The sequence below is a fragment of the Oncorhynchus gorbuscha genome, linkage group LG13, assembly GCF_021184085.1.
Source record: "Oncorhynchus gorbuscha isolate QuinsamMale2020 ecotype Even-year linkage group LG13, OgorEven_v1.0, whole genome shotgun sequence".
Classification (NCBI taxonomy): domain Eukaryota; kingdom Metazoa; phylum Chordata; class Actinopteri; order Salmoniformes; family Salmonidae; genus Oncorhynchus; species Oncorhynchus gorbuscha.
Window position 1 is genome coordinate 99373206 of NC_060185.1, and position 25628 is coordinate 99398833.

The 25628-nt window shown below is 44.0% G+C and overlaps 1 protein-coding gene across 4 annotated transcripts; it reads right to left on the minus strand.

Annotated features, from left to right (window-relative positions):
• Positions 1-212: 212 nt before the first annotated feature.
• On the minus strand, positions 213-23754 carry LOC123993771 (PRELI domain-containing protein 1, mitochondrial-like). Of its 4 annotated transcripts, none has more exons than XM_046296254.1 (7): positions 23610-23696; positions 23332-23485; positions 22977-23113; positions 16709-16934; positions 14522-14635; positions 5808-5886; positions 213-2701 (listed from the first exon to the last, which is right to left on the minus strand). In XM_046296254.1, the coding sequence occupies exons 3-7, from the start codon at positions 23066-23068 to the stop codon at positions 2577-2579; spliced, it is 636 nt and encodes a 211-aa protein (XP_046152210.1). In that variant the 5' UTR covers positions 23069-23113; positions 23332-23485; positions 23610-23696; the 3' UTR covers positions 213-2576. The 4 variants fall into 4 exon arrangements, with proteins under 4 accessions (XP_046152210.1, XP_046152209.1, XP_046152208.1 ...); XM_046296253.1 differs by having other exon boundaries at positions 23316-23485; XM_046296252.1 differs by lacking the exon at positions 23332-23485 and having other exon boundaries at positions 23610-23754.
• Between the last annotated feature and the right edge of the window lie 1874 nt (positions 23755-25628).

Sequence of the window (25628 nt, forward strand, 5' to 3'; positions counted from 1 at the left end):
GACTCTGGGACACTACTTTATATCAGGGTCTAAGGGGCTCTGGGACACTACTTTATATCAGGGTCTAAGGGGCTCTGGGACACTACTTTATATCAGGGTCTATAGGACTCTGGGACACTACTTTATATCAGGGTCTATAGGACTCTGGGACACTACTTTATATCAGGGTCTATAGGACTCTGGGACACTACTTTATATCATCAGGGTCTTTATATCAGGGGACTCTGGGACACTACTTTATATCAGGGTCTATAGGACTCTGGGACACTACTTTATATCAGGGTCTATAGGACTCTGGGACACTACTTTATATCAGGGTCTATAGGACTCTGGGACACTACTTTATATCAGGGTCTATAGGACACTACTTTATATCAGGGTCTATATGACTCTGGGACACTACTTTATATCAGGGTCTATGGGGCTCTGGGACACTACTTTATATCAGGGTCTATAGGACTGGGACACTACTTTATATCAAGGGTCTATGGGGCTCTGGGACACTACTTTATATCAGGGTCTATAGGACACTACTTTATATCAGGGTCTATGGGGCTCTGGGACACTACTTTATATCAGGGTCTACGGGGCTCTGGTAAAAAGTAGTACACTATATAGGGAGGGAATAAGGGTGCCATTTGGGATACAACCTTTTGAGTTGGGAGGGAATGGTGGGTCGGCCTCCAGGTCTAGGATCAGCTTCCCCCAATCCTAACCGTAGACATTAGTGGGGGGGGGGGGGTGGAAATGGTAAACTGACCCAATATCAGCGTCTAAGGACCTGCTTCCCTGTGCGGAACTACATCCTCGTGGTGGTTAGACTTTAAGACGATGACAGTATTCATTTGGTCACGAAAACAGCCAGATGGAAACGAGTCATTTCTAGAGACACGAACCAGGCTCTTATACTCACTCCCGATAAAAAAAACAAGAGGACAAGACCGACCAAGACCAACGTCGGCCACGTGCACAGTAGACCACCTGCTGGGTGAGACTGGCGTCGTCCTGTCCCTAATGCTGTCGCATACCTTCAACCATTACAGTCAGTTTACATTCTGTGATGTACAGTCACCACTTCCATAGCGTTTAGCCTTGTCACGGCCACTTCCTGCTACTAGTATGGAACCTTTATTCCTGCAGGTTCGTCTCATTGAGATAAACATCTCTACACCCCAACTGATAAGGACCACGGACACGTGGAGGAAGTAGAATGTAAACAAGCCCAGTGCCTTCACCTACCCGTCCTGAAGGAAAGGAGACAAGGACGCTAGCTAGGACTATTGTGACCCTAGACACTGTGGTAGAAGACAAAGTCTAAAAAGCTCTGCACGGTCAAAACGACATCTGTAGTGGCCCATATGCCGCTTACTGTGTTGCAGCCTCTGCAGAAGCCAGAACTGCTGTGAAGGAAGTTGTCATGGCAGTGAGTTTGTGTTAATACAGGACCCCCGTCCCCCCCCCTCTTACTGTCAACCAATCATGTCAATGCGGAGCTATACCGAGCCCTTTGCATTGTTGCAACATTTAAGAGGCGGAGTTTTATTAAGACTCCGCCTCCGGAGGAGCAGTAATTACGTCTCACCCTCCAAGCACATTTGAATCAAATCAAGCTTTTAACTGTAATGGTCCTGAGCTCAGTCACACCGAGCAACATTTCTTCAAAGCATTCAAAACATTTCCCAGAAACGTTCCAGAAATCCTGGTTGGAGGATTTCAGATTTCCAGCTTATTACCTTATTATACTATATATATTAATATATTTTATTAATGTATTATATATATTATATTGTTCCGGGAATCTTCCAACTGGTATTTCTGGAAGTTACCGGAATTTTGCAACCTTAATCACAGATCTGGGATCAGATTCCCCTACCTCTAAATGTAATCATTAGGTAAATAAGATCTGACTCTGGACCAGCAGTTAGGACCAAACAGATCTGGGATCAGATTCCCCTACCTCTAAATGTAATCATTAGGTAAATAAGATCTGACTCTGGTCCAGCAGTTAGGACCAAACAGATCTGGGATCAGATTCCCATACCTCCAAATGTAATCATTAGGTAAATAAGATCTGACTCTGGTCCAGCCGTTAGGACCAAACAGATCTGAATGTAATCATTAGGTAAATAAGATCTGACTCTGGACCAAGCAGATCTGGGATCAGCAGTTAGGACCAAACAGATCTGGGATCAGATTCCCCTACCTCCAAATGTAATCATTAGGTAAATAAGATCTGACTCTGGTCCAGCAGTTAGGACCAAACTGATCTGGGTTCAGATCCTATTCAACATTCTTTTGTAATTGCTTGAGCCTGCCTGGAGTGCCAGATGAACAGGGGTTTTCAGCATTCTATTGGTTCCAGGCATACTTAAAATCGATCCCAGATAAAGTAGTTGAAATTATTCTTGAATAGTCTTTGAATCCAGGCAGGTCTGACAGGGGCCAATGTCTACTTCCTCCCACTGGCACCTCGGGCTCCAGGATAAAGTTTCTAGGAAGACATTTAGGATCAGCTTCCCCTGCCCCAATCCTAACCATATCAGCATCTAAGGGAAACTTCACCCTACACTGGCAGCTCAGACATACTGTTGTTTCTTGTGAGCTTGTGAGGCCAGGCCTTTGGCTTTCTCTTTAGCTACCAGAGCCGTCTCCCTGGCCCTCTCTGCAGCATGCTCAGCCAGGGTCCTGGAGGGGGTATCACCTGGAAAGAGAGAGATAGAGAGAGAGAGAACGTGGTGGTTAGAACATGGCTGGAGTCAAGGAGTCTTAATGCCTCAAATTCAAACCTGACCTGGAAGCCAGTTCCACTGCTTTGTTCTATTGTTCCCTGTAATCAGGGCCTGGTTTAGACCTGGGACACCAGCCATTGCTCCCCTGTAATCAGGGCCTGGTTTAGACCTGGGACACCAGCCATTGCTCCCCTGTAATCAGGGCCTGGTTTAGACCTGGGACACCAGCCATTGTTCCCTGTAATCAGGGTCTGGTTTAGACCTGGGACACCAGCCATTGTTCCCCTGTAATCAGGGCCTGGTTTAGACCTGGGACACCAGCCATTGTTCCCTGTAATCAGGGCCTGGTTTAGACCTGGGACACCAGCCATTGCTCCCCTGTAATCAGGGCCTGGTTTAGACCTGGGACACCAGCCATTGTTCCCCTGTAATCAGGGCCTGGTTTAGACCTGGGACACCAGCCATTGTTCCCTGTAGTCAGGGCCTGGTTTAGACCTGGGACACCAGCCATTGCTCCCCTGTAATCAGGGCCTGGTTTAGACCTGGGACACCAGCCATTGTTCCCCTGTAATCAGGGCCTGGTTTAGACCTGAGACACCAGCCATTGCTCCCCTGTAATCAGGGCCTGGTTTAGACCTGGGACACCAGCCATTGTTCCCTGTAATCAGGGCCTGGTTTAGACCTGGGACACCAGCCATTGTCCCCTGTAATGAGGGCCTGGTTTAGACCTGGGACACCAGCCATTGTCCCCTGTAATCGGGGCCTGGTTTAGACCTGGAACACCAGCCATTGCTCCCCTGTAATCAGGGCCTGGTTTAGACCTGGAACACCAGCCATTGTTCCCTGTAATCAGGGCCTGGTTTAGACCTGGGACACCAGCCATTGCTCCCCTGTAATCAGGGCCTGGTTTAGACCTGGGACACCAGCCATTGCTCCCCTGTAATCAGGGCCTGGTTTAGACCTGGGACACCAGCCATTGCTCCCCTGTAATCAGGGCCTGGTGTAGACCTGGGACACCAGCCATTGCTCCCCTGTAATCAGGGCCTGGTGTAGACCTGGGACACCAGTAATCAGGGCCTGGTTTAGACCTGGGACACCAGCCATTGTTCCCCTGTAATCAGGGCCTGGTTTAGACCTGGAACACCAGCCATTGCTCCCCTGTAATCAGGGCCTGGTTTAGACCTGGGACACCAGCCATTGCTCCCCTGTAATCAGGGCCTGGTTTAGACCTGGGACACCAGCCATTGTCCCCTGTAATCAGGGCCTGGTTTAGACCTGGGACACCAGCCATTGTCCCCTGTAATCAGGGCCTGGTTTAGACCTGGGACACCAGCCATTGTTCCCCTGTAATCAGGGCCTGGTTTAGACCTGGGACACCAGCCATTGCTCCCCTGTAATCAGGGCCTGGTTTAGACCTGGGACACCAGCCATTGCTCCCCTGTAATCAGGGCCTGGTTTAGACCTGGGACACCAGCCATTGTTCCCTGTAATCAGGGCCTGGTTTAGACCTGGGACACCAGCCATTGTTCCCTGTAATCAGGGCCTGGTTTAGACCTGGGACACCAGCCATTGTTCCCTGTAATCAGGGCCTGGTTTAGACCTGGGACACCAGCCATTGCTCCCCTGTAATCAGGGTCTGAAAAGCAGCATCAGTCTGAACCTCATAGGATAAAAATTAAATGTAGTCGTTGGTTGAATATTATTGTAATTGATGCGAAGAATAGACTCCAGCATGTCTTGTTGCTATGAAGGATTCAAGCAAAGAGCCAGTTCATTTTATAGCAAAAACTGTAAAAGTAGAGAGTCTAGCCAGTCTCACTATCTGTACTGAACTAATAAAAACAACTGTTTCCACCTGGGACACCAGCCATTGCCCCTGTAATCCGGGCCGTGTTTAGACCCACCACGCCATTGTCCCCGTGTCTACCCACCACGACCTGTGTCTACCCAGCCATTGCACCGTGTCTAGGGCCCACCACACCGTGCCGTGTTACCCACCACGCCTGGTTTGCCTACCCACCACGCCGTGCCTCCCCTACCCACCACGCCGTGCCTACCCACCACGCCGTGCCGTGCCTACCCACCACGCCGTGCCGTGCCTACCCACCACGCCGTGCCTACCCACCACGCCGTGCCGTGCCTACCCACCACGCCGTGCCTACCCTACCCACCACGCCGTAGGATAAAAATTAAACCACGCCGTTGCCGTTGAATACCCACCAATTGTGCCGTGCCTAGACCCAGCATGTCTTGTTGCCTGAAGGATTCCACCAGAGCCAGTTCATTTTATAGCAAAAACTGCCGTGCCGTGTCTACCACTCCCCCACCACACAGTGCCGTGTCTACCCACCACACCGTGCCGTGTCTACCACTCCCCCACCACACCGTGCCGTGTCTACCACTCCCCCACCACACCGTGCCGTGTCTACCACTCCCCCACCACACCGTGCCGTGTCTACCACTCCCCCACCACACCGTGCCGTGCCTACCCACCACTCCCCCACCACACAGTGCCGTGTCTACCACTCCCCCACCACACAGTGCCGTGTCTACCCACCACACAGTGCCGTGTCTACCACTCCCCCACCACACAGTGCCGTGTCTACCACTCCCCCACCACACAGTGCCGTGTCTACCCACCACACCGTGCCGTGTCTACCACTCCCCCACCACACTGTGCCGTGTCTACCCACCACACCGTGCCGTGTCTACCACTCCCCCACCACACAGTGCCGTGTCTACCCACCACACAGTGCCGTGTCTACCCACCACACCGTGCCGTGTCTACCCACCACACCGTGCCGTGTCTACCACTCCCCCACCACACAGTGCCGTGTCTACCACTCCCCCACCACACCGTGCCGTGTCTACCACTCCCCCACCACACAGTGCCGTGTCTACCACTCCCCCACCACACAGTGCCGTGTCTACCCACCACACAGTGCCGTGTCTACCACTCCCCCACCACACAGTGCCGTGTCTACCCACCACACCACACAGTACTGCTAATAATAAGGAACTGAACTGATCGCCCCACCTTATTTTACTGCGTAATAAAACAACTGGCCTCCATCTTACCTTGCATTTTGGCCAGGACGTATTCAAACCCTTTCATGGTCTTTGTAACACTGGTCTTGAACCGGGCAAGGCCAAATTCCTGTAAAATGAGGCCAGACATTAATGATGGTTAGGCTATGACTGACAGGGAGTGCTGGTCTTGTTGTGTGGCATAACTGACAGTGACATTAGTTCCTATGGTGATATTTGTATTTATTATTGATCCCCATTAGTTCCTGTCAAGGCAGCAGCTACTCTTCCTGGGGTTTATTATGGATCCCCATTAGTTCCTGCCAAGGCAGCAGCTACTCTTCCTGGGGTTTATTATGGATCCCCATTAGTTCCGGTCAAGACAGCAGCTACTCTTCCTGGGGTTTATTATGGATCCCCATTAGTTCCTGTCAAGGCAGCAGCTACTCTTCCTGGGGTTTATTATGGATCCCCATTAGTTCCTGTCAAGGCAGCAGCTACTCTTCCTGGGGTTTATTAAGGACCCCCATTAGTTCCTGCCAAGGCAGCAGCTACTCTTCCTGGGGTTTATTATGGATCCCCATTAGTTCCTGTCAAGGCAACAGCTACTCTTCCTGGGGTTTATTATGGATCCCCATTAGTTCCTGTCAAGGCAGCAGCTACTCTTCCTGGGGTTTATTAAGGACCCCCATTAGTTCCTGCCAAGGCAGCAGCTACTCTTCCTGGGGTTTATTATGGATCCCCATTAGTTCCTGCCAAGGCAGCTGCTACTCTTCCTGGGGTTTATTATGGATCCCCATTAGTTACTGCCAAGGCAGCAGCTACTCTTCCTGGGGTTTATTATGGATCCCCATTAGTTCCTGCCAAGACAGCAGCTACTCTTCCTGGGGTTTATTATGGATCCCCATTAGTTCATGCCAAGGCAGCAGCTACTCTTCCTGGGGTTTATTATGGATCCCCATTAGTTCCTGCCAAGGAAACAGCTACTCTTCCTGGGGTTTATTATGGATCCCCATTAGTTCCTGCCAAGGCAGCAGCTACTCTTCCTGGGGTTTATTATGGATCTCCATTAGTTCCTGCCAAGGCAGCAGCTACTCTTCCTGGGGTTTATTATGGATCACCATTAGTTCCTGTCAAGGCAGCAGCTACTCTTCCTGGGGTTTATTATGGATCCCCATTAGTTCCTGCCAAGGCAGCAGCTACTCTTCCTGGGGTTTATTATGGATCCCCATTAGTTCCTGCCAAGGCAGCAGCTACTCTTCCTGGGGTTTATTATGGATCACCATTAGTCCTGTCAAGGCAGCAGCTACTCTTCCTGGGGTTTATTATGGGTCCGCATTAGTTCCTGTTAAGGCAGCAGCTACTCTTCCTGGGGTTTATTATGGATCCCCATTAGTTCCTGTTAAGGCAGCAGCTACTCTTCCCGTGGTCCAGCAAAATTAAGGCAGTTATGAATGTAATGTTTTTAAAATTGCATAGCAGAATTCACTACACACTAAGTATGTGCCCCCAGGCCTCTACTACCACATATCTGTAACACAAAATTCATGTGTACAAGTGTGTATAGCGCGTATGTTGTCATGTGTCTGTGTCCATGTTTGTGTTGCTTTACAGTCCCAGTTGTTCCATAAGTTGTATTTTCATCTGGTTTTTAAATCTGATTCTACTGCTGCATCAGTTACTTGATGTGGAATAGAGTTCCATGTAGTCATAGCTCTATGTAGTACTGTGGAATAGAGTTCCATGTAGTCATGGCTCTATGTACATTACATGTAGTACTGTGGAATAGAGTTCCATGTAGTCATGGCTCTGTGTAGTACTGTGTAATAGAGTTCCATGTAGTCATGGCTCTATGTAGTACTGTGGAATAGAGTTCCATGTAGTCATGGCTCTATGTAGTACTATGGAATAGAGTTCCATGTAGTCATGGCTCTATGTTGTACTGTGGAATAGAGTTCCATGTAGTCATGGCTCTATGTAGTACTGTGCACCTCCCATAGTCTGTTCTGGACTTGGGGACTGTGAAGAGACCTCTGTTGGCATGTCTAGTGGGGTATTTATTTATTTATTTAACCAGGCAAGTCAGTTAAGAACAAATTCTTATTTTCAACGACGGCCTAGGAACAGTGGGTTAACTGCCTTGTTCAGGTGCAGAACGACAGATTTTTACCTTGTCAGCTCGGTGATTCGATCTAGCAACCTTTCGGTTACTGGTCCAACCCTCGCACCACTAGGCTACCTGCCGGTATGCATGGGTGTCTTTCAACATGTCAATACCTCTCATAAATACCAGTAGTGGAGTGTCAACCTCTCCTCCAGTGTGAGCCAGGAGACATTGACATGCATATTATTAATGTTAGCTCTCAGGGTACTTTTAAGGGCTAGCCGTGTTCTGAGACAATTGCAATTTCAGACTGAACAGTAGTCTCGGTGCGACAAAACAAGGCCCTGTAGGACCTGCCAAGAAGGTAGAGCAGCGCTTTATTATGGACAGACTTCTCCCCATCCTAGATACTGTTGTATCAATATGTTTTGACCATGACAGTCACCCCAACTTGCTCAATTTCCACATTATTCATTACAAGATACAGTTGAGGTTTATGGTTTAGTGAATGATTTGTCCCAAATACAAAGCTTTTAGTTTTTGAAATATTTAGGACTTAACTTATTCCTTGCCACCCACTCTGAAACTAACTGCAGCTCTTTGTTAGGTGTTGCAGTCATTTCAGTCACTGTAGTAGCTGACGTGTACAGTGTTCAGTCATCCGCAAACACTGGCTATACTCAAAACCGTTAGTGAAGATTGAAAAAAGGGGCCTAGACAGCTGCCCTGGGGAATTCCTGATTCTACCTGAATTATGTTGGAGGCTTCCATTAAAGAAAACCCTCTGTGTTCCATAACTCTTTATCCACAATATGTGACCCGTTTCCGGAAACTAGGCATATGTCGCAGCTCACTATTTCGCAGGAGAGCCGTTTGAACGTAAAATAGTTTTTTTTTTAATCAAATTTTTTTTTGGGGGGGGGTGGCAGAAATACCTTCTCGAACATGTGAACTTTCATGTGCCTTAATAACAAACTTGTATGCATATGTAAATACAAATAGAATTGTTAAAATTACGAGGCTAGTAGGTTTAGCCACAGAAAGAGACAGCAACCTTCCCTCAAAGCCACGGTAGGCTGGACATGCCGAGAGATGAGTTTGGATTGGTCTGCCATATAGCACGCTTCTGTCTATTTGAGCTGGTCAGTAAGTCTAGGTAATCCTGTCTAACGCGGCTTTTTAAAAATGCATCTTGTATTAAAACTGCTGAATTGAAAAAAGAATCAGTGTAATTCGAATATTATAGCTAAGGAGAAAACACCTGTCTCCGGATTACATCTTCAAACTAAAGGCAACCATGACATCCAGCTATTGGTAACAGGTCGGCTATTTGAACCAGTAAAGGGGGCTTTAATATTCTTAAGTAGCAGAATGACTTTTGCTTCCCTCCAGGCCTGAGGCCTACTACACTCTCTAGTAGGCTTAAAATGTAAGATATGGTAAATAGAAGTGGCAATATCATTCGCTATCAATAATATAAATTACCTCAGTAATTTTCCATCTAGATGGTCAGACCCCGGTAGTTTGTCATTATTGATAAGACAATTTTCTCACCTCTTCCACAATCATTTTACGGAATTGCAATTGTCGTCTTTCATAATTTGGTCAGATATACTTGGATGTGTAGAGTCAGCGTTTGTTGCTGGCATGTCATGCCTAAATTTGCTAATCTTGTCAACGAAAAAAATAATTAAAGTAGTTGGCAATATCAGTCGGTTTTGTGATGAATGTGCAGAGTCCCCCCCCAACATTTAAGGCGCTCCAAAGCTTTTTACTATCATTCTTTATGTCATTTATTTGTTTCATAGTGTAGTTTAGTTTTATTCAGTTTAGTCTCATGATTTCTACGTTTGCCAATCAGTTGGGCTGCCAGACTTATTCGCCATTCCTTTTGACTCATCCATCTCAACCATACCATTTTTCAATTCCTCATCAATCCACAGGGGATTTAAGTTAACACAGTAATTTTATGACCGTATACACTATATTAGGCCCAGCCTTTGGAACTTTGCTTTTCCTAGATATGGCTTCTATATTGTGATCACTACATCCTATGGATTTGGATACTGCTTTAAAGCACATTTCTGCAGCATTAGTAAAGATGTGATCAATACATGTTGATGATTTCATTCCCTGTTTGTAACTACCCTGGTAGGTTGACTGATAACCTGAACCAGGATGCAGGCACTGGTGACAGTTTGAAACTTTTTCTTGAGTGGGCAGCTTGATGAAAGCCAGTCAATATTTAAAATCACCCAGGAAATATACCTCTGTTGATATCACATACATTATCAAGCATCTCACACATATTATCCAGATACTGAGTGTTAGCACTTGGTGGTCTATAGCAGCTTCCCACCAGAAGGGACTTTAGGTGAGACAGATGAACCTGTAGCCATATATATATACACACAACAGTATTGAACATGAGATCATCTCTAATCTTTACAGGAATGTGGTTCTGAATATAAAACAGCAACACCTCCACCATTGGCATTTCTGTCTTTTCTGTAGATGTTACAACCTTGTATTGCTACCACTGTATCATCTAAGGTATTATCTAAGTGAGTTTCAGAGATGAATGTCATCTGTTACTAGCAAATTATTAATTTTCTAAACCTTGTTTCTTAACTTCATATAGCTGTAGGTGCAGTAGTGAGTAGCTTGGATGAAAAGGTGCCCATTGTAAAACAGCCAGCTCCTCAGTCTCAGTTGCTAATATATGCATATTATTAGTAGTATTGTATAGTAAACACTAAACTTTCCAAAACTGTCAAAATATTGTCTGTGAGTATAACAGAACTGATATTGCAGGTGAAACCCTGAGGAAAATCAAAACAGGAAGTGGCTTCCATTTTGAAAACTCCCATGTTCCATAGCCTCCCTTTGCTGGATTTAAAAGGATATGAATCAGATTCCTTTCCCTATCGCTTCCTCAAGGTGTCAAGTCTTCAGACATAGTTTCAGGCTTTTATTTGAAAAATGAGCCCGAACGATAACGTCGCGTCAAGTGGTCACGAGTTTTGTTCGCGCAACAGAATTTGGATAGTTTTTCCCTCTCCTACTGTGAAAGACATTTGCGGTTGATATATTATTGATTATATATTTAAAAACAACCTGAGGATTGATTATAAATTAACGTTTGACATGTTTCTGTGGACATTATGGAAACTATTTGGAAACTGTCTGCGTTGTCGTGACCGCACTTTCCTGTGGATTTCAGAACATAAACACAACAAACAAACTGAGGTATTTTGGATATAAAATCATCTTTATGGAACAAACGGAACATTTGTTGTGTAACTGGGAGTCTCGTGAGTGAAAACATCCGAAGATGAAAGGTAAACGATTTATTTGTTTGCTTTTCGTGACCGAGCTACCTTGATGACACATATTTCATATTCATGAAATCACAAGTGCAATATTGCAAAACACAGTTCAGCCTTTTGTTAATCCACCTATCGTCTCAGATTTTGAAATTATGCTTTACAGCGAAAGCAATCCAAGCGATTGTGTAAGTTTATCGATCGCACAATAAAACATTAAGTACGCTTAGCATCAGGTAGCTCTGAAACAGGCAAACTGCAAGCTTGTGGTTCCAATATCTTTCTGTAACTCATACATGGCTACATAGCGCTACATACATGGCTACATACATGGCTACATAGCGCTATATACATGGCTACACACATGGCTACATACATGGCTACACACATGGCTACATACATGGCTACACACATGGCTACATAGCTATATACATGGCTACATAGTGCTACATACATGGCTACATAGTGCTACATACATGGCTACATAGTGCTACATACATGGCTACATACATGGCTACATACATGGCTATATACATGGCTACATACATGGCTACATACATGGCTATATACATGGCTACATACATGGCTATATACATGGCTACATACATGGCTATATACATGGCTACATACATGGCTATATACATGGCTATATACATGGCTACATACATGGCTACATACATGGCTACATAGCCATAAAGCTACATACATGGCTACATACATGGCTACATAGCTATATACATGGCTACATACATAGCTATATACATGGCTACATACATGGCTACAAACATGGCTATATACATGGCTACATAGCCATAAAGCTACATACATGGCTATATACATGGCTACATACATGGCTACATACATGGCTACATAGCCATAAAGCTACATACATGGCTACATACATGGCTACATGGCTACATACATGGCTACATACATGGCTACATACATGGCTACATACATGGCTACATACATGGCTACATACATGGCTATATACATGGCTACATAGCTATATACATGGCTACATAGCTATATACATGGCTACATAGCTATATACATGGCTACATAGTGCTACATACATGGCTATATACATGGTTACATACATGGCTACATACATTGCTATATAGCTACATACATGGCTACATACATGGCTACATACATGGCTACATACATGGCTACATACATGGCTACATACATGGCTACATAGCTATATACATGGCTACATAGCTATATACATGGCTACATACATGGCTACATAGCTATATACATGGCTACATAGCCATAAAGCTATATACATGGCTACATACATGGCTATATACATGGCTACATACATGGCTACATACATAGCTATATACATGGCTACATACATAGCTATATACATGGCTACATACATAGCTATATACATGGCTACATACATAGCTATATACATGGCTACATACATAGCTATATACATGGCTACATACATAGCTATATACATGGCTACATACATAGCTATATACATGGCTACATACATAGCTATATACATGGCTACATAGCTATATACATGGCTACATAGCTATATACATGGCTACATAGCTATATACATGGCTACATAGCTATATACATGGCTACATAGCTATATACATGGCTACATAGCTATATACATGGCTACATAGCCATATATACATGGCTACATAGCTGGCTACATATACATGGCTACATAGCTATATACATGGCTACATAGCCATAAAGCTATATACATGGCTATATACATGGCTATATACATGGCTATATACATGGCTACATACATGCCTACATACATGGCTACATGGCTATATACATGGCTATATGCATGGCTATACGCATGGCTACATGGCTATACGCATACATGGCTATATACATGGCTATACGCTACATACATGGCTACATGGCTATACGCTACATACATGGCTACATACATGGCTATACGCATGGCTACACATAGCTGGCTACGCATGGCTACATGGCTATACGCATGGCTACATGGCTATATACATGGCTACATGGCTATATACGCATGGCTACATAGCTATACGCTATATACATGGCTACATAGCTACATACGAATGGCTACATAGCTATATGCATGGCTATATACATGGCTACATGGCTATATACATGGCTACATAGCTATACGCATGGCTACATAGCTATACGCATGGCTACATGGCTATACGAATGGCTACATAGCTATATGCATGGCTATATACATGGCTACATGGCTATATACATGGCTACATAGCTATACGCATGGCTACATGGCTATACGCATGGCTACATGGCTATACGCATGGCTACATAGCTATACGCATGGCTACATAGCTATACGAATGGCTACATAGCTATATGCATGGCTATATACATGGCTACATGGCTATATACATGGCTACATGGCTATATACATGGCTATATGCATGGCTACATGGCTATACGCATGGCTACATGCATGGCTACATGGCTATACGCATGGCTACATGGCTATACGCATGGCTACATAGCTATACGCATGGCTACATAGCTATACGCATGGCTACATAGCTATATGCATGGCTACATACATGGCTACATAGCTACATACACGGCATGGCTACACATACACGGCTACATAGCTATATACATACATACACATGGCTACATACATGGCTACATACATGGCTACATGCTATACATGGCTACATGCATGGCTACATACATGGCTACATACATGGCTACATGCATGGCTACATGCTATACATGGCTACATGCTATACATGGCTACATGCTATACATGGCTACATGGCTACATCCTATACGTGGCTACATCCTATACGTGGCTACATCCTATACGTGGCTACATCCTATACGTGGCTACATCCTATACGTGGCTACATCCTATACGTGGCTACATCCTATACGTGGCTACATCCTATACGTGGCTACATCCTATACGTGGCTACATCCTATACGTGGCTACATCCTATACGTGGCTACATCCTATACGTGGCTACATCCTATACGTGGCTACATCCTATACGTGGCTACATCCTATACATGGCTACATCCTATACATGGCTACATCCTATACGTGGCTACATCCTATACATGGCTACATCCTATACATGGCTACATCCTATACATGGCTACATCCTATACATGGCTACATCCTATACATGGCTACATCCTATACATGGCTACATACTATACATGGCTACATACTATACATGGCTATATACTATATACATGGCTGTAGAAAGATTGTCAAGTCAGGAACTTTCTAGGGACCCCACCCTTCCAGTACCACTTAGTTCCCACTTGCCCTTAAACCCCCCTCCAACACACACCTGTATAGCTCTGGAGAGCCCGTAGAGGTTAGACGAGATCCAGGCCTCTCTGTTAATCTCCGTCCAGCTGGTGTTGTCAGGGTTAATTCTGTACTCACAACGCTCCTCCACAGACTGACAGGGGAATCAAAGCATAGACCTTATTAGGACTAAAAGTACAGTGAAAATAGTGCATTCAGAGAGTATAACATTACAGCCTTATTCTAATGGATTAAATGTTCTTTTCCTCATCAATCTACACACAATATACCCCATAATGACAAAGCGAAAAACAGGTTTAGACATTTTTGCAAAAATATAAAACAGAAATAACTTTACATAAATATTCAGACCCTAGACAGGATCTGCAGAGAAGAATAGGAGAAACTCCCCAAATACAGGTGTGCCAAGCTTGTAACGTCAAACCTAAGGTTGTAATCACTGCCAAAGGTGCTTCAACAAAGTACTGAGTAAAGGGTCTGAATACTTATGTAAATGTGATCGTTTTTTAAAATTTGAAAAACATTTGTAACAATTTCTAAAAACCTGTTTTTTTTGCTTTGTCATTATGGAGGTATTGTGTGTAGATTGAAAAAAAAAAAAACAATTGAATCCATTTTAGAATGAGACTGTAACAAAATGTGGGAAAATGTCAAGAGGCCTGAATATTTTTCAAATGCCAGAGTAGAAGATAAACAGTAATTAGTCATGATTTATTAGGATGCCCATTCGCTAATGCCGGAACGCTGGCTAATCTTCCTGGGGGTCCACATTGTATTAAGAGCTACTGGTTCGTGTCTTCATAGTGACTTCAGGGGGACTCCACCAGAGAAATACTGCTCAAATTCAGATACACTGAGCAAAAGTACGTGGACACTCCGTCAAATTAGTAGATTTGGCCATTTCCGCCAAACACGTTGCCGACAGGTGTAGGTAAAAACAATAATACATGAAAAAAAATATCTAAATAATTAATAAAAATTGAGCACACAGCCATGCAATCTCCATAGACAAACATTGTCAGTAGAATGGCCTTACTGAAGAGCTCAGTGCCTTTCAACGTGGCACCGTCAGAGGATGCCACATTTCCAACAAGTCAGTTCATCAAATATCTTCCCTGATAGAGCTGACCCCGGTCAACTGTAAGTGCTGTTATTGTGAAGTGGAAACGTCTAGGAGCAACAACGGCTCAGCTGCAAAGTGGTAGGCCACACAAGTTCACAGAACTAAAACTTGTCTGTCGTTCTTTGCACTCACTACTGAGTTCCAAACTGCCTCTGGAAGCAACGTCAGCACAACTGTTCGTCGGGAGCTTCATGAAATGGGTTTCCATGGCCGAGCAGCCGCATACAAGCCTAAGATCACCATGAGCAATAACGACCATCGAGTGGTGTAAAGCTCGCCGCCATTGGACTCTCACAGTGGTTCTCTGGAGTGATGAATCATTCTTCACCATCTGACAGTCCGACGGACTAATCTGTGTTTGGCCGATGCCAGGAGAACGCTACCTGCCCCAATGCATAGTGCCAACTGTAAAGTTTGGTGGAGGAGGAATAATGGTCTGTGGCTGTTTTTCATGGTTCAGGCCCCTTAGTTCCAGCGAAGGGAAGTCTTAACGCTACAGCATACAATGACATTCTAGACGATTCTGAGCTTCCAACTTTGTGGCAACAGTTTGGGGAAGGCCCTATCCTGTTTCAGCATGACAATGCCCCCGTGCGAGGTCCATACAGAAATGGTTTATCGAGATCAGTGTGGTAGAACTTGACTGGCCTGCACAGAGCCCTGACCTCAACACCATCAAAAGCCTTCCCAGAAGAGTGGAGGCTGTTGTAGCAGCAATGTTCCAACATCTAGTGGAAAGCCTTCCCAGAAGAGTGGAGGCTGTTGTAGCAGCAATGTTCCAACATCTAGTGGAAAGCCTTCCCAGAAGAGTGGAGGCTGTTATAGCAGCAATGTTCCAACATCTAGTGGAAAGCCTTCCCAGAAGAGTGGAGGCTGTTATAGCAGCAAAGGGGAGGGGACCAACTCCATATTAATGCACATGATTTTGGAATGAGATGTTGGACATGCAGGTGTCCACATACTTTTGGTCATGTAGTGTAGATTCAAAGATGAAGACTTGCGTTGGCTCCCTGAGCTAATACCAAGGCTTTAGCTCAGCAGGCTAGCACAGTCACAGTACGAATCCCAGTCGGTCACACGTACCATCATTCGTGCGTGGCTGATGTTCCAAGTCAGCGTTGTCATGGTTCTGTTCTGGGGGTCCACAATGGAATCCTCGATGATGTAGGCGTGCCTGGCCATGGTAACCGGCAGGTACTTCTCCATCCAGCGAGGGGCGCGGTTAGTTTTGGTCAGCAGTCGCCTAGAGACCAGACGGTTGCCGGGTGTTACATCCCTGAAGATGATGTCCTCCGTTAGGACATGGTTACTGTAGGGAGAGAAGAGAGTTCATTGTAATATTGTAATATTTATAGTTCCTTGTAATATTGTATTACAGTTAGAGACATGCTGGGGAGAAAGGAGATGGGAGGGGTAAATTAGGTATCATTCAGAGACACTGTACAGCTTAAAAGGATACTAAAGGATACTTAAAAGATGAGGTCAAAACGCATCACCACAACAACAAAAAGTGTATTAACCAAAGTCCCAGAATGCCCCTTGATCCAGACAGGTAAACTCAGATACTGCTCAGTTCAATCATTTGGGCATCTTTGAATTCAGTATCATTATATATGTTTTTTTTTTTACATTTCATTTTAAAATAAGAGACAGCCATGTATGCATTAATTCACAAATTATACAAATCTAAGTACACAGTGTCTTCATTAGGTTCAGACCCCTTCACTTTTTCCACCTTTGGTTAAGTTACAGCCTTATTCTAAAATGTATTGAATTAAATATTTTCCTCAATCTACAAACAATACTCAATAATGACAAAGTGAAGTTTTTGCAAATGTATAACAAACAGAAATACTTGATTTACGTAAGTATTCAGACCCTTTGTTATGAGACTTGAAATTCAGCTCAGGTTCATCCGGTTTCCATTGATCATCCTTGAGATGTTTCTACAACTTGATTGGAGTCCACCTGTGGTAAATTCAATTGATTGGACATGATTTGGAAAGGCACACACCTGTCTATATAAGGTCCCACAGTTGACAGTGCATGTCAGAGCAAAAACCAAGCCATGAGGTCGAAGGAATTGTCCGTAGAGTTCCGAGACAGGATTGTGTCGAGGCACAGATCTGGGGAAGGGTACCAAAATGTTTCTGCAGCATTGAAGGTCCCCAAGAAGACAGCGGCCTCCATCAATCTTAAATAGAAGAAGTCTGGTACCATCCAGAATCTTCCTAGATCTGGCCGTCCGGCCAAACTGAGCAATCGGGGGAGAAGGTAAACAGCGTAGCCTAGTGGTTAGAGCGTTGGACTAGTAACCGGAAGGTTGCGAGTTCAAACCCCCGAGCTGACAAGGTACAAATCTGTCGTTCTGCCCCTGAACAGGCAGTTAACCCACTGTTCCCAGGCCGTCATTGAAAATAAGAATATGTTCTTAACTGACTTGCCTGGTTAAATAAATAAAAAATAAAATTAAAAGGGCCTTGGTCAGGGAGGTGACCAAGAACCCAATAGTCACAGTCAGAGCTCCAGAATTCTTCTGTGGTAGAACCTTCCAGAAGGACAACCATCTCTGCAGCACTCCACCAATCAGGCCTTTATGGTAAAGTGGCCAGACTGAAGCCACTCCTCAGTAAAAGGCACATGACAGCCCACTTGGAGTTTGCCAAAAGGCACCTAAAGGACTCTCAGACCATTTGAAACCAAGATGGAATTATTTGGCCTGAATGCCAAGCATCATGTCTGGAGGAAACCTGGCACCTTGCCTACGGTGAAGCATGGTGGTGGCAGCATCAGGCTGTGGGGAGGTTTTTCAGCGGCAGGGACTGGGAGACTAGTCAGGATCGAGGGAAAGATGAATGGAGCAAAGCAAAGAGAAATCCTTCATTAAAACCTGCTCCAGAGCGCTCAGGACCTCAGACTGATCAACAACATTTGCATTAAAGTAGCTTATTTTATATAAATGTGCGCAGTCTTCAACCAGTAATGACATAATTCATGAGGCAAGAGGTGGGCGGCCTGTCAGAGAAGTAAGTTGGCTGAGGCAGTAGATCTCTGGTGCAGACGTGCGAGAGAGACCAAATAAGTGAATTGATAAAGTTTGTGGCTATCAGCTTTGAAAATCTGCATATTTTGCTTTATGGTTTGTATATTACCACAAACAAAGTACCAGGGTGGTGAATTGATGTTAGCTTCAGCTGTCAGCTAGCTAGGAAAGACCTACAAAAGATGGAAAATACCGGTATCTTCTTGCATTGTAAAGGGTTCTAGCCTGTAGGACATTGTTTTGCGAACAGTAAATGAACAGTTTCAACATGCCGTGTTGTATTATTCAAGCGTGTTAACTTCTGTGCAGCATGAGTGGAGAGGTAACATGTGAGCTCACGCTATAAAAAGGGGGACATCTGCTGCGCTGCTAATAGACCGGTTCGATCCGTGAGACACATTTGACAGAAGTACCGAAAGTTCAAAATAAATCTAGTGCCAAAACCAGTGGAGGCCGGCTCATAACAATGCCTTGAAATACAGTCAATGGTTGATACCAGTCGATTGACTCCATTCTAGCCATTACTATGAGCCGTCCTCCCCTCGGCAGCCTCCACTGCACCAAACCATTTTTTCATGTTCTAGTACTGGGAGATTTCCAGTAATTGCGCTAAGCTAACGATATGCTAACTTCAATCATATCCAGACTGCACGCAGACACAGGAAACAAAATGGCTTCCATGAGTTTGTCTGACTGGGTAAGTATCTTGCAGTAAACCTCTGAATCACTGACAGTGAATGTTTTCCAGGTGTGTGTGTGTGTGTGTGTGTGTGTGTGTGTGTGTGTGTGTGTGTGTGTGTGTGCGCACCAACAATGCTTCAACTTCACTATGACTTTAGAGATACAGCAAACAACCTGTTTTCCAGGTTGGGCATTTATACGAGTTAGCCGAGCTCTATTTATAGTACAGCCTAGTGACATTAGGAGGGTTAGTCTAGGACTATTTATAAACAGGGTAGTTTGAGCCCTGAATGCTTATTGGCTGACAGCTGTGGTATATCAGACCACATTTTTTATTTTACCGTTATTTTACTAGGCAAGTCAGTTAAGAACAAATTATTATTTTCAATGACGGCCTAGGAACATACTACGGGTATGACAATTTTTATTTTTTTTACTGCTCTAATTACATTGCCCGGACAGTGTGTGTGTGTGTGTGTGTGTGTGTGTGTGTGTGTATGTGTGCATCTCTCTCTCTGCTTCTATTTTCAATCACTTGATGCATTCGCACCTGATGCACACTACGTAAACAATAGCCGAAAGTAACCGTGAAAATACACACCCGGAAATACAAAGCTACAGATAATTATATAGACCAGCGTTCTGGAAGTCTGTTTAATAACATAATTGGTGGATATTTTGTCTCATATTTCCACCCGAGGATGAAATCAGCAGACAACAGGTAACACAGTAAGTTTAACTTAAGTTTATTCAACATTCGGACTTGTAGATGGGTCTTTTGGGGATTTATGAACACAGAGAAAGGCAGTGGTGGGGAAAGTACCCAACTGTCATACTTCAGGAAAATAAACCTTCACAGAAAGTTGCTCAAGTGAAAGTCACCCAGTAAAATACTACTTGAGTAAAAGTCACCCAGTAAAATACTACTTGAGTAAAAGTCACCCAGTAAAATACTACTTGAGTGAAAGTCACCCAGTAAAATACTACTTGAGTGAAAGTCACCCAGTAAAATTACTTGAGTAAAAGTCACCCAGTAAAATACTACTTGAGTAAAAGTCACCCAGTAAAATACTACTTGAGTAAAAGTCACCCAGTAAAATACTACTTGAGTAAAAGTCACCCAGTAAAATACTACTTGAGTAAAAGTCACCCAGTAAAATACTACTTGAGTGAAAGTCACCCAGTAAAATACTACTTGAGTGAAAGTCACCCAGTAAAATACTACTTGAGTAAAAGTCACCCAGTAAAATACTACTTGAGTAAAAGTCACCCAGTAAAATACTACTTGAGTAAAAGTCACCCAGTAAAATACTACTTGAGTAAAAGTCACCCAGTAAAATACTACTTGAGTAAAAGTCACCCAGTAAAATACTACTTGAGTGAAAGTGAAAGTCACCCAGTAAAATACTACTTGAGTAAAATCCAAAAGTATTTGGGTTTTAAATCAAATCTATTTATATAGCCCTTCGTACATCAGCTGATATCTCAAAGTGCTGTACAGAAACCCAGCCTAAAACCCCAAACAGCAAGCAATGCAGGTGTAGAAGCAGTAGAATATACTTAAGTATCAAAAGTATTAATCATTTCTTATATTAAGCATACGGCACCATTTATTTTATATTTATTTACAAAAGTTGCATTTATGTTCAGTGAGGCCGCCAGAACAGAGGCCGTAGGGATGAGCACGTGCGAATTTCACCATTTTCCTGTCCTACTCAGCATTCATAATGTAACGAGTACTTTGGGTTGTCAGGGAAAATGTATGGAGTAAAAAGTAAAATGTTTTCTTTAGGAATGTAGTGAAGTAAAAGTTGTCAAAAATATAAATAGTTAAGTACTTTTTAAGTACAAAAACTACTTAAAAAGTAGACGGGTTGGTTGTTTAGCAACAAAACCAAAACATGCACAGCTATGGGGCAAAACAAATGGGATTGGCATAGTGTGTTGACAACATGTTAAATATATTTAGTCTCCAATGTTTCTTGAAAACATACATTTCCACAATGAGCACTCATTATACATCTTTACAGTTGTTAGCTTGCTAGCTAATATCAGTAATATTAGCATAGGGGTGACATCAGTCAAAACAAGTCATAGTATCAAGAACAAGATAAAAATGAGACACCTAGCTATCTGGTCGCTATCTGGCCATCCAGAACCACAACAGATGGACTTCTGCCCCACCATTTTCACGACGTCAGCTAACACGTCTATAAAATGCGTGGTGTTGTCTACATAATTTGAATGCATCACACGTTCCGTGGCTAGGGTTGTGATATCTTTTTTTAAATTGTATTACCTGTAGAGGGTTAGGGTTTCCACAGAAACATAATTATATACTACAGCGCTTGCATACAGATGGAAGACAGAGTGTGCTAGTGTACCTGTGCTATTGTCAATGAAAAATACTGCTGGCTGCAACTGTGTACATAAATGTCTATTTTTACATTTGTGAAATCATTTTGATGTGATATGAAAGTAGAGGGCTGTATGTTTCTAGAACCGTACCGCAATTAAGGATCGATTCACGTTTAGATGGGAGTATTTGGCTGTTTTGGCTTCCAGAGCCAATTCACCCTATAAAACAGAACATGTAAGGTCCTTGGACAAAGGCAGCGTTTCCCAAACGCCAAGGGGTGAACGTTTAGATTTTTGCACTAAACAGCTGATTCAAATAACGAACATCATCATCAAGCTTCGATTATTTTAATCCGCTGTGCAGTGCAAAAAACGTGCACCTGTTGTGGTCGTCGGGCCGAGTTTGTGAAATGTTTGTGAAATGCTGGACTAAGGTGAGGCTTCTTTTGTCCAGTATTGGGCTAGGGTATCTTTCTTACCTGTAGGGGTTGGGGGGGGTATCTTTCTTACCTGTAGGGGTTGGGGGTATCTTTCTTACCTGTAGGGGTTGGGGGGTATCTTTCTTACCTGTAGGGGTTGGGGGGGGGGTATCTTTCTTACCTGTAGGGGTTGGGGGGTATCTTTCTTACCTGTAGGGGTTGGGGGGTGGGTATCTTTCTTACCTGTAGGGGTTGGGGGGTGGGTATCTTTCTTACCTGTAGGGGTTGGGGGGTGGGTATCTTTCTTACCTGTAGGGGTTGGGGGTGGGTATCTTTCTTACCTGTAGGGGTTGGGGGGTGGGTATCTTTCTTACCTGTAGGGGTGGGGGGGGTGGGTATCTTTCTTACCTGTAGGGGTTGGGGGGGTATCTTTCTTACCTGTAGGGGGGGGGGTATCTTTCTTACCTGTAGGGGTTGGGGGGTATCTTTCTTACCTGTAGGGGTTGGGGGGTATCTTTCTTACCTGTAGGGGTTGGGGGGGTATCTTTCTTACCTGTAGGGGTTGGGGGGGGTATCTTTCTTACCTGTAGGGGTTGGGGGGTATCTTTCTTACCTGTAGGGGTTGGGGGGTATCTTTCTTACCTGTAGGGGTTGGGGGGGGGTATCTTTCTTACCTGTAGGGGTTGGGGGGTATCTTTCTTACCTGTAGGGGTTGGGGGGTATCTTTCTTACCTGTAGGGGTTGGGGGGTATCTTTCTTACCTGTAGGGGTTGGGGGGTATCTTTCTTACCTGTAGGGGTTGGGGGGTATCTTTCTTACGTGTAGGGGTTGGGGGGGGTATCTTTCTTACCTGTAGGGGTTGGGGTATCGCTCCCAGAAAGCAATACAGACTTGGTCCCAGGAACTTTTCAGAAGACCCACACAGGCAAAGTACTTCACCATTGTTCCCGTAAAAAGACGACTTTATATGTACACTTTGGTAAATACCTGTTAGAAGAATAGTACACGTGAGTAAGCTCAAATGAACTAGTATATTATCAATTACATGCACATTTGCCCAATTAATCGTGAAACGAGAAGGCTGCACTAAAAAGCGAAACTCCTAGATAAAGCATAGAAAGTGGAATGTTGACAGCTGTCAATCAACTTCGGTAAAATAAAAAAAAATAAAAAAAATAGTTAACGTGACCTAAGTTAACGGTTACCCCGTCTGTGCATATTATCTCTCCATATGCACGTCCACATAGCGCTCGATATGCAACCCAGTTCTGCAAACGACGTTAGTGACAGGTTGACAGGAAACGGTCACGTCTTCACGCAGTCCCTCGAGTCTTACTGGAATGCTAACGAGCTAGTTAGCTTAGCATAGAGTGGGTGGTCAACGCCATCAATTAATTAGCTACGTAGCTAAAGTGACCAATTTTCATATTAAAGGAAAACACATCTTTCCGCTTGAATATGAAACGGTAAGAAAGCCACTTACCTCGTTGGCAATACCATTTACAGCGGAGATAATTGCATTTTTCTACTACTTCTAGAAGAATGTAGCTTGCAGCTACACGACAGACTGATTCCGGCCAATTGAAAGGGAAGGTCAAGAACAACGACATATCCGGTGCGACCAAGAGCAGAGCGGAAGCGGTGAAGCGAGAGTGATCCAAAATCTGTCTTCTCCACGGCAGGTGGCGTTGTTTCAGCGGAAGGAGGATGGCGGAAGCAGAGAAGGCGCTTGAATCTGACAGCGGTGGAAATAAGGATGAATGGGCTTTTGTCCAAAATGATGAAATATTGTGGGAAAGGAATCGTCTAGTCTTGGTTTTACCCCTTTGTATCTGGAAGGAGGTGGTTTTCTGGGGGTTTTGGGGCTGTTCTTATTATATCACAGTGATTTGGTGGATCAGGGAGAGTATCCAAAACGGTGAAAAAAAAACCTTGGATAAAGTAGTCAGTGAAATACAAGAGGAGTGTGTTTGCAATATATCACTTGCCACTTTAAACAATGCTACCTTATATAATGTTACATACCCTACATTATTCATCTCATATGCATACGTATATACTGTACTCTATATCATCTACTGCATCCTTATGTAACACATGTATCACTAGCCACTTTAACTATGCCACTTTGTTTACTTTGTCTACATACTCATCTCATATGTATACACTGTACTCGATACCATCTACTGTATGCTGCCCTGTACCATCACTCATTCATAGATCCTTATGTACATATTCTTTATCCCCTTACACTGTGTATAAGACAGTAGTTTTGGAATTGTTAGTTAGATTACTTGTTGGTTATTACTGCATTGTCGGAACTAGAAGCACAAGCATTTCGCTACAATCGCATTAACATCTGCTAACCATGTGTATGTGACAAATAAAATTAGATTTGATTGGATTTGATTTTGTGTGTTTCAGCTGATCAGAAGGAACATTTGTTGGCCTCACTCAAGTTAATTATTATCCTGTGCCGTGTTTTGAGCTACAGAGCAGGGAACCCGTCAAAGGACTAACCCTAAAAAAATAAATCCTGGACGTTGAGTGCACATTGTGTGGTTAGGAGAGAAGGAGAAGAGTTTGTTCTGTTTTTCGATGTGGAGTCCTAAACTGGGTGCAGCTGTGATATGTGTACTACTCTGTCAGAGCTTTTGTATCAAATCAAATTGTATTTGTCACATGCGCCGAATACAACAAGTGTAGACTTTACTGTGAAATGGTTACAGACAAGCCCTTAACCAACAGTGCAGTTCAAGAAGCAGAAAATATTTACCAAGTAGACTAAAATAAAAAGCAAAAATAAAAGTAACACGATAAGAATAACGAGGCTAAATACAGGGTATTACGGTACAGAGTCAATGTGGAGGCTATATACAGGGTATTACGATACAGAGTCAATGTGGAGGCTATATACAGGGGTACCGGTACAGAGTCAATGTGGAGGCTATATACAGGGGGTACCGGTACAGAGTAAATGTGGAGGCTATATACAGGGGGTACCGGTGCAGAGTCAATGTGGAGGCTATGTACAGGGGGTACCGGTGCAGAGTCAATGTGGAGGCTATATACAGGTTATTATGGTACAGAGTCTATGTGGAGGCTATATACAGGGGGTACCGGTACAGAGTCAATGTGGAGGCTATATACAGGGGGTACCGGTGCAGAGTCAATGTGGAGGCTATATACAGGGTATTATGGTACAGAGTCAATGTGGAGGCTATATACAGGTTATTATGGTACAGAGTCAATGTGGAGGCTATATACAGGGTATTACGGTACAGAGTCAATGTGGAGGCTATATACAGGGGGTACCGGTGCAGAGTCAATGTGGAGGCTATATACAGGGGGTACCGGTACAGAGTCAATGTGGAGGCTATATACAGGGGCTACCAGTACAGAGTCAATGTGGAGGCTATATACAGGGGGTACCGGTGCAGAGTCAATGTGGAGGCTATATACAGGGGGTACCGGTACAGAGTCAATGTGGAGGCTATATACA